This window comes from Apteryx rowi, unplaced genomic scaffold (assembly GCF_003343035.1).
Source record: "Apteryx rowi isolate R43461 unplaced genomic scaffold, aptRow1 scaffold_245, whole genome shotgun sequence".
NCBI lineage: Eukaryota > Metazoa > Chordata > Aves > Apterygiformes > Apterygidae > Apteryx > Apteryx rowi.
The window spans coordinates 268,582-279,001 of record NW_020448808.1 but is presented as its reverse complement, the minus strand read 5'-3'; the positions used below and the strand labels follow the sequence as shown (position 1 = coordinate 279,001).

The 10,420-nt window shown below is 41.9% G+C and overlaps 1 protein-coding gene across 1 annotated transcript; it reads left to right on the top strand.

The window, feature by feature from the left end:
* The first annotated feature begins 1,653 nt into the window (after window positions 1-1,653).
* Window positions 1,654-8,797, top strand: NMUR2 (neuromedin U receptor 2). Its single transcript, XM_026066656.1, has 4 exons — window positions 1,654-2,550; window positions 5,226-5,310; window positions 6,819-6,944; window positions 8,384-8,797. The coding sequence occupies exons 1-4, from the start codon at window positions 1,834-1,836 to the stop codon at window positions 8,641-8,643; spliced, it is 1,188 nt and encodes a 395-aa protein (XP_025922441.1). The 5' UTR covers window positions 1,654-1,833; the 3' UTR covers window positions 8,644-8,797.
* The last annotated feature ends 1,623 nt before the right edge of the window (window positions 8,798-10,420 follow it).

Sequence of the window (10,420 nt, the reverse complement as noted above, 5' to 3'; positions counted from 1 at the left end):
CCTCTAACATTTTAAATGAATGCACACTAGTAAAACAAGAAATCCTCAGAGCTCCACACGTCTGATATGCCTCAGTTCAAAGCACTGGGCTCTGTGGGACCAGACCTTGGCTCTTTACCTACTGCTGCTATTCCTGGAAGCAGTCTGTGCCTATTACAATGTCTTTCCTTTAAAGGTTATTAGACTGCTACTAAAACAGAGGAGATTAGAGAGGGAAGGAGCAAAAGTAGGATCTAAGACAGCTTTAAACCTGAAGACTAAAAACAGGTTTTCTGTGAGATCAGGCTACTGAGGAGCTGTCTGTAGTGGAGTGGCTTGCACCTTCCCTGGAAATACTTGGTACTTGCTTCTGTTAGGATTTTGGAGGAGATGCTCAGCCAAGAAGCCTCTTCTTTTGTTCCTGGATGGTAAAAATATGCAGTCCTTGGTGAGCAGCCAGGGAGACTCAGGCTAAAGGGTCAAACAGACAGAAGGAGGAGGTTCTTCACACATTGATAGTAGATCCATGGAGCTCCTTGCCAAAGGATGCTGGGGATGTAAAAAGTTTACATGGACTAAAGGGGGAACTGGGTAGATACTCAAAAGAGAGAGCGAGAGTTACTGAAAGCCAAACTACATCAGGCGGACAAAATCCCCTGAGCTCTCTCTCAGCTTTTGCACTTCTATGATTCCAGACAGCTAAACTTTTTGAATCTCCAAAGATGACATCCATGTGCTTTGAAGCTTTTTTGTTTTAGCAAAATTCAGTAAGGAATTAAGCATTCATAAAGAGTTAACTGATCTATTGTGACAAAGCAGTTTTCTTTGCAGGATACTCTTTTTTGGATCAGAAAGTGTGTTTGCAGAATAGCTGTCATTCAGGAAGAAATGAGTTTATAAGAATTAATAGAAAATTTTTAAAAAGAAGTATCTGAAATGAATCCTGCAGGTACTAAATAACTCTCTGGAATAGTATGGTCTTCAAAAAGATTCTCAAAACAAAACTATCTAAGAATATGGGATCAGATTCCAGAGTTCTCAAATCTCTGATCAACCCAATTTGCCAATCCTCAAAGAAAATTTCATGTGCACTTTGACATAATCCTCCTTCTCAAAATAAGGGAGGAAAAAAATATATTGCTACTAATAAGAAGTGCAATTAAAATTCTATGTTGGGTTTCAGGAGAAAAAAAATAAATTGTTTTAAAAAGGCTGAAAACCTATMGTTGTCTAATTCCATATGATGAACTTCAAAAATAGGTTGGCTTTCTCCTGATCAAATTCTGTTTCCAAGTATTTGCTGCCAGAGAAAACAGAAAGTAAAAATCAGCAGAGATGTGAAAAAAAAWTATGTTTTTTTTTTGCCTGTGGTTTGTAACTAGACGTAGCATCAATATAATTTTGTAAAAGCTTTTGGACTGAGGGGTTTTTTTGCCTGGCTTCCCACCCTCTGACAAATACTAGTGCCTTGCAGCTAGTCTCAAATCCTATATTTCAGATTTCCAGCTCTCTAAATCCCACATTTCTGATTCAGTAAATGCATCTGCTATGGGAACTGATACAAGTAGCTAGAACCTCTTTTCTTACCCTATAATCTAATGCACTTAGCTAGCCAATGAATATGTGTGAAAGGAGGGGCTTTCTGGCTAAGGGACTCCTCGCTGGGGAGCAGCTGTTACAACGGCGAAACCTTCACCGAAGCCAGGCAAACACACTCACATCTCTCAGTGGCTTTGTGTATTTAGGACTGGCAAGACAACTCTCCCTCTCTCTCTGCTAAAAGTGAGCAAATTAGCACAGAGAAACTTAGACAAGACAGGATCTCAGTTGTGAAACACTTCAACGGAACCAGTAATGGCCTGGATCAGCAATACCTCCTGGTTTAATCATCTTGCGCTACAAGAACATTTTAGGAGATATTTAAACAGCACTGAGGATTATTTAGCCTTCCTGTGTGGGCCCAAACGGAGCCATCTGTTCTTGCCCATGGCTTTGGTGTACACTCTGATCTTTGTTGTTGGCGTGGTAGGAAACTTCCTAGTTTGCCTGGTAATCATCAAGCACCGGAACATGAAGACCCCTACCAACTACTACCTCTTCAGCCTCGCTGTCTCAGACTTGCTTATGTTGTTTTTTGGGATGCCACTGGAAGTCTATGAGATGTGGAGCAACTACCCCTTTCTGTTTGGGCCCATAGGCTGCTATTTCAAGACAGCACTCTTTGAGACAGTGTGCTTTGCCTCCATCCTCAGCGTGACCACGGTCAGCGTGGAGAGATACGTTGCCATCCTCCATCCTTTCCGTGCCAAGCTAGAGAGCACTCGGAAGCGTGCGCTAAGGACTATCGTCGTGCTCTGGGTCCTCTCTGTCATCTTTGCCCTTCCCAACACAAGTACCCATGGCATCATGTTGCAGTATTTCCCAAATGGCACCCTGGTCCCTGGCTCTGCTACCTGCACTGTAGTCAGGCCCATGTGGATCTACAACTGTATTGTCCAGATTACTTCCTTTCTCTTCTACGTGCTGCCTATGGGGGTCATAAGTGTGCTGTACTATCTGATGGGGCTAAGAGTAAGTCCTACTCAAATTGTGCTCAGTGTTTCCCTAGCTCATTCTCTCGTGTGTGTGTGCATGCGTGTGTGTTTGTGTGTGTGTCCATATGTCTTTTAACTGATTTAATCTTTTTCTTGCCCACCTGTCTTCCCAAAAAGGAAATTCAAATCAAATCCCTGAAAGTAGTGGATTAAACTCCTTCGTTGGTGTAATCTCATTCTAAAATGAATGTAGCTATGTTGGGGAGCTATTTACCCGAGTTTTTTTTTTTTAATTACCATCACTGCTGCTGACATTTCAATGTTACTTTAACATCCAGTCCGTGTATTGATTCCAACCTCACAGAGATTTGCACCTTTTCAGTAGGGACTAGAAGGAAATAGACCAAAAGGAAAATATGAAAAGAATGAAAAAGAGTAAGGTAGTGATTGAATCTTGTGTATTATTTGTTTTTCCTCTTCTTGTGACTGTAGAATTTCCATTTCATTCATTTTCCTCCTTCCCTGGAGAGTGTGATAATATTCAGTTGTTAAAAGTCACAAAGCTGTCATAAACTGAAATCCWGCCTTATTGCTGCAGCTAGCAATTTCAGCAATCATTTCTTTTATATAAGTATGGCACAGTTTCAACATAGATTAAGGCCACCTTGGAGTTCCTATCCATGCTCTCTTCAGAAAGTGGACTAGTTTCACAAAATGTCATCATTTAAATATAGGGATAAAACAAACACTATCATAGTATTATAAAGCTATGCAGCATGACACTGAAATGCACTGCTAATCATAGTGAGTCTCCAGGCAGCTCTACATAATCTCACAAACAGCCCAGCATATCCACAGTGATGTTAAAGTAACCATTAGCCTGGCTGGAGGTCTCCCTCTGTCAAGCCATTGACATGAACTCAAGCTACAACCTTTGCCATAGACTCATTTCTTCTTTTTTCCCCCTGCTTTGTCATAAGTCATTATTTTATTAAATTGCAACTGCAGAGTTATTCTTACTAGTTATCTCTCCATGTATTATCACTCGAGTCTAAGTCGAGTCRAGAGAAACCTTATAGTGTCATCAAAACGACAGGAGGAAGGTGAAAAATACAGAAACGTCTCTACAGTTTATTATAGTATCAGAGCAGTGTATTCTCTGTGGCTTTGGAGTACTCCTGGGATAAATGTTGAGACTGAAAACCACTGAAGGAAAACTAGGACTTTTAGTCAATCTGAGCAGACATTTATCACTAGATGTGCTACAAATCAGCTGAGCCTGTTCCTTAGGCAATACAGTTATGACTAAAAATGACAAAGAGAATAATGAAAAACATGGGAAGCTAAATTGCCCTATAATTGAATATAATTTAATTTAAATATACTTCCCCTTTATGGGTTTTATGTATAAATAAGGCACTRAAAGAATGTCTCTTTGATCGAAGTAACAACATCCTTGAAGAAAAAAGCAGTTAATCAAAAATCATGAAACAAAACCACAGTGTAAAAGGAGAAAGAAAATGGCACAAACAGCATGATTTCATAAGATTCTTACTAGTCTAGACTGTTTTTTATCTTTCCCTTCAGCCAATATCTTTTCCCCTGCAATTAAATATTTTGTTTCTAGTTTCTTTCTGTTGAAAAAAGCATCACTCCAGAGTTGTTGGTTAATCAGCACTTCCCACTTCAACAAGCTGCATCCAATTATGCACCCTCCACAGACAATTCCGGTTATAATCAAAGCAAAAAAGTGTTTTTTGCCCTGATTATCCAAACATCGCCAAAGCACCAGAGCTCTTGCCTTAAGTAAATTGGGGAAGCATTTCAGGAACGATCAGATTTTTGTTCTTTAGGTCCATTCTTAGAAGTCTAGAAAAAGCTGCTGGGGAAAAAAAAATGGTGTACTTGATCTGTATGTGGCTGAATCTGTGCATATTGTGCATGCTGGCTCTCTGCAGGATGGAATATACAGGTTTTGTTTATCAGATGAATCGAATATCAGTTAGTCCAAACACTCAGGGCATGAAACGAGCTCCCTTCAAATCTATAGGAATTTTTCCAGTGATTACAACTGTCTTTCAGTGAGGCCTCTCAGCGTATTTTTGGATCACTGGTTTGTGCTTAATTGTGGGGAACCCTTTTAGGAAAATAAAGAAACAATATTTTGCTAGAAGACAAAATAATGTTGAAATTGAACACAAACTGCAGGCTAAATATTGACACATTAAGAAGGGAGGAGTGGGGAAYTGAAATATAAATTTGCTGTTAACATGCAGTCTGAGGTGCATAAAATTGGCGGCTTGTTTTCAACCTAAAGCTTCACTGTTTCCCTGGACTAGAACTGAAATTTAAGTAAWTTTTTTTTTCAATGAATTCTGAGTTTTCCCAAATTTTGACTTCTCAAACTATGGCTATGATAATTTGCAAAGCTTRTTCTCAACATTGATAGGAGGAAACTAAATCCTCTTACCACACTGTCATTCAGCACCATCTCTAGTTCAGAGAAGTGGCCTGCATATCCTAAATATTCTTGGTTTGAGATCTTTAAATGCAAGCCAGACATAATGCTCAAGGACAAAATGGCTGGTTGACCATTAGCACCGTGCAAATGGTCTTTTTGGCAGTGGTTTTATCCCCGTCAGGAAGCCCGTATGCGAAGTGGGGAGGTCATCTCCTGTCTAAGCTCTCCTTCTGTTTCCCTCCTTTTGCCAGTTGAAAGGAGACAAATCTTTGGAAGTGGAGGAAATGGCTGTGAATGTTCAGAGACCATCCAGAAAATCAGTCACCAAGATGTTATGTAAGTAGTGGGGGCCTTCTGTATTTTATTGACCATGAACAAGAAGCTGCATGTACATCTCAGACAAGAGAAGAAAGTACATAAAATCTGTTTGGAGTTAATTCCTAAATTTGAAACACTCAGCAATTGGGTCTTGAAGGCTACCAAGCAACTCCAAGGGATCCAAGAGTCATGGATAGCTTCCTTTCAAAAAAAAAACCCAAAAAACAAAAAACGCTTATTGCTGTTTTAACTGGAGTCTTACAAACCATGGGAGCAAAACACAGAGGCTAAGAATCAAAAGGGGCATTTTACCCCCCCATTGTAGAGCCTGGGCAAACCTAAGTGGCAGGTATGTGGATGACAACTCTCTGTTACATCCCTCAGTCCACACCTGGCTTTTGCAGCCCTGTAGAATGAAGCCTTCTGTCTCAGAATACGAACACTCTTTTTTGCACGTTTCTTACAGAATGATGTACATCTGTTTTCTCATTAAACAAATAATTAATGAGAGGTCTATGGCCCTGCCCCAACTCCAGAAAGCATATGTTTCATAGGCCTGTAACATGTCCCACCCCAGGCTCTGCTCATGTCTCATACAGGTCCTCCCAATCAGCGTTCATCATCTACTGCTGACTTCACCACCCAGACCTTCCCAAGAAAAAGTAGAGACGTAGGCAGATTTGCACAATATACAACACCCTGGAGAATTTGTGCTCCAGCCACCGTTAAAGCACTTGCGTTGCTTCATAATTTAGGGCTGCCTTTAAGGCAAAGATCGCCTTGCTACTGAGATGGTGTTCATGCAGAAAACAAATCACCCTCAATACTTCATGCAACAGCATTCTTCTTTTAGGCAGTTTAAGTCACCTCCTGAACTAGGAACCTGCACTCTGAAGTCAGAATGAATTTCTGTCCCTGGTGACTGTGACCACAGATGTTAATAGGACCCAACTCTGGAATGGGTTTGCAAGAGTCCTCACCAGAGTCGTCACAGGCCACGTTGTGCATGGARGCAAACTTTTTCATGCTGAATAGTGCATCCAGCCAGACTCAGCATTGGAGGATGGCTCCCATGGGCTCATCCTGTGCCATGTGATGTACAAATAGTGGCAGATGACATAAATCCTGTGGCACAAACTTTGCTTTCTCTACATGACAGACCCACAGTCCAAGTGGTTGCTGTGTATCAGGTACAAATAAATCCTCACATCTCACTGACAGTTTATTGGGTTCTGTACAAGCCACATTACCTGGCTGTTGCCTGCTCCATCCAAAGCTCATTGTGTGCCTGTGTATTGATTTATCAAATACAGAGATCAGTATAAAGTTTATTCTTTTAGATGGAAATATGCTTTTCAGTTAGCACTACAGAGAGGCAGAAGGGATGGCACAGGTTTTGAAACAGTAAATAAAATTGTATCTCTAGTCTTTCATCTAGCTTTCTAAACCATCTCTGCTCAGTGCAAGCTAACAAGCCATATCATTCCATAACTGACTGTTTTTCTTCTCCCCTTTCTCCACGCTAGTTGTTCTCGTGATGGTTTTTGCTATTTGCTGGGCTCCATTCCATATAGATCGGCTCTTCTTCAGCTTTGTTGTGGAATGGACTGAGCCTCTGGCTAATATATTCAACTTAATCCATGTGGTATCAGGTAAAACTTTCTTCTTCCACTTGCTTTGGGGCTGGAAAAACAGTATTTGTGAGCGGCTTACCTGAATATGTAGTCATTTTAATTTTAGGTGACCACAGATTATACAGGTAAATTAAAGGCCAAACACTGTTTCATGATGATATTCCTTAGAATTTTCCACTAGTCGTCATTGAACATTTTTTTCCAAAATACACAATGGGTTGTCTAAAGAGTTCAAAGAATCCCAGCTGTGGGAATGCCTTTTCTCCAAAGTGATTGACACAAAATGTCAACAGATAGCAATGGATGACATCCCTTGAGCTGTGTGCCACAYGGTCCCCCAGTTACCACCCATCCTACTAGGCTCCCTGCCCAGTGTTGCTATGTATATTGTTAAAAAAGCAAATAGAGTGGAGCTGGATAACACTAGTTGCACCATCCATTCAGGTAGCATCTATTAGCCACATGGCAAAGTGCAAAAGGTGAAAGACCTGCTCTCCAAGAGACTGTTCAGTGGACGTAGCTAGAGCAAAATAGACATAAAATTACCAGCAGCATCCACTAGCACTGGAGTATGTTCCTGGGGCATGCACAGAAAAGCTTCTTAGGGTTTGGTAGCCAGTGACCAGAACTGTGCCTTAAATAAAAATTGCATTCAAGTTCCTGCAGCTTTCACTCTGGGTATATTGTCCAATATAGTTGTTTGGTTAGTCACAAAGAATGAAAAAAAGGGATATCACACATCATTACCAGCTGCTTTTCCTCCTTAAAAATGTTCACAAATGAACACTGCTGCCATTCAAGTGCTTCTAATGAATACACAGCAGCAGGCACTGTCTTCTAGTCGGTTTCTCAGAAAAACAGGGAACTTTACCAAAACAGCAAGCCTTACATACTGCCCAGAACCAAATGATACACCAAATGTTTATACTATTGCCAACCATAAAATTATTTTCAGGAATATTATTTTCCGGTTGCCATGGGAAAACAATAAATGTGACTGTTTTGTAGCTCCGACAGAGCCAAATAATCCTGTGCAATTGTGCTGGTGTGTTGTTACAAATTAGCACTCCTTGGCTGGAAGTTATCATCTAACAGCTCTGATGAGAAGGGCACCAGCCGTTCAAATCAGTCCTGTGGGAATCAGGGCTTGGCTAGAGGCTGGTCAGTAGACCTCAGCAGACAGCTAGTTCCTGAACAGCTGGTAATGATGGGCTCCATTTAATACTCTATCACTTTCCTTTCCCTGCGTGCTGCAGTGTCTCATCTTGTCTTGGCAAGAGATCCCTCTTCCTCTACCTGGACGGTTGCAGGCAGAGATGCAGTGGTCTCTGCCTCCATCCTTGCACCCAAACATGGTGAGGCAGTACCGACAATGAAGAGATTTTTCTCATCTGAGATCGTTCCACCCACAAATGAGGTCTGTCTCTCCCTCTCTCCCCCCACTCTTGCTCTCCTAGGTGTTTTCTTCTATCTGAGCTCTGCCGTGAACCCCATCATTTACAATCTGTTGTCCCAGCGCTTCAGGATGGCTTTCCTCAGTGTGATCTCTCCTCAGTGCAAGCACTGGGCCCCTAAACATCCCACCAGCAAGATTCCCGCCCAGCAGAGCATCTTCATGGTTGAGGACCACAATCTGGCAGACTCTGCTGAAGACACAGGTCTCCCTGGCACCTACAGGAACTCTGTCAGCAGTTCTCAGCTCTCCACTGGCCTATGACCTTCCATGTTGCCAGCCAGGTGGCAGAGAAGTGAAGGAAAATAACTTTATGAAACAAAGAGACACTCTTAAAAGATTGATTTCAGCAAGAAGAGCTCACAGGCTGCATCTTGTCTGGTTGAATGAATGACAAGACTGTAATTAGCAGGTGACTGACAGTCAYTGTATTACCCTCAAGCTAATAGGAGGGCTGGAAATTTCAGTTTGCTGACTGTAAACTCTTCCAGTGAAGAGCTTCTTTACACAAATGGCAAAAACACTCCCAATGTTACCAGCACTGGAGAGAGACACTGCTTATCCAACCTTACCGAATAACTTTTTATGCACCAGCCTAAACATCAGATTTTACTCAGCTTGACATGGGGCAGTTTTCTGCACAAGCCCTGAATGCCCGCCTCTGACTTTATGCAAGCTAGTGCCGTTTCTCTCATGATCTTCTTGAGGTATGGCTATTGAAAGATCCTTTTGGCAATATGAGCAAGCCGACATGAATGAGAAAAGCTCTGAGCTGGGCTGAAACCATCTGACACCAGCACCAGCAATAGCTAATACCCACCCACTGGTGGGTTATTTTTTAAAAGTCTGAAAGTCACTGCCAAGTCTCCTCATACTATTGCTGACAATATCCACGCAGTGCTGAAATGGCATGTGCACACCACAAACTCATCTCCATTACCTTGGAAACAACCATTACTGGGGGCTGAGTATGTCCCTAGTGTGAAAAGGAGCTAGAGCAGGATATCTGCTGAGGGCAGATACTCGGATGGGATAAGGCCTTTCCCACATGGGAAAGGTCTGCATCTCCTGGGAGAACACAGGTCTGAAGACACAAGGCATTTCCATCCATGTGAATCATTGCCTCCCTGCAATCAGCTCTTTTCCCACACTGCTACTTTGTCCTGTGCGTTGGACAGTTGTATCAGTGTCCATCTGCCTGAGCTGAATCTGACCATACACAAATGGTCTGTGTTAGGTCACTGCTAGGCCCCACGTCCTGCAATTTCCAACAGCTTCCTATCACTGTTTGAACTTCAGTTTCTCATGTATTGCCTCTGCTGGTGAATCCTTGTGGTTATGCTTCAGCAAAATTCACACCTGCTCACACCAGGTGGATTAGAGGTCAGAGATTTATGTGGAGCTAGCAACCACCAGGAAACAGCTTAAAAAGCATTCACAACAAATGCAATTTCTAAATGCCTGCAGGATCAGGAAAGCTGATACAAAGGCAATAAAAATTTAGAGTTTTACAGTGATTTTGCATCTGATGAATTCAGTTTTTGCCTCAAAGCACAATGTAAGATCTGGGAAACTCTCCTGGGTCCCAGTTTTGCACACAGATCCTGAAGACAGCACACTTAAATCCACACTCACCACATCCTGAGATCCACTGATTGCAAGGTCAGGACCCTGCAGAGTTTTGTAAAGGGTGGTCAAGGTGAATCCTTTACATGAGAGAGAATTTTGTAGACCTCTGTGTCTTGAGTCTCAAAGCACATTTGTTGCATTTCAGAGATGTGTCTCTTGTGCATATATTGGGCCAGGCTAAGCCACCATGCTGAGCTCAGGCTTGGCACACACTTCCACAGAAAATCATCTGATGTGTGTTGTCAAGGGGCTGGAACTTACTTACGTAGTCAAGAGTACACAAAGTTATCACAGTGAATAAGGACATTAGTTTCTGAAGGACATTAGTGTCTGAAAGATGGCAAACTGTATTAAAGGCTTACTCCAGTCTGTAGTACTGGGGATCCAGATGACATTTATCATCATAGGAGGA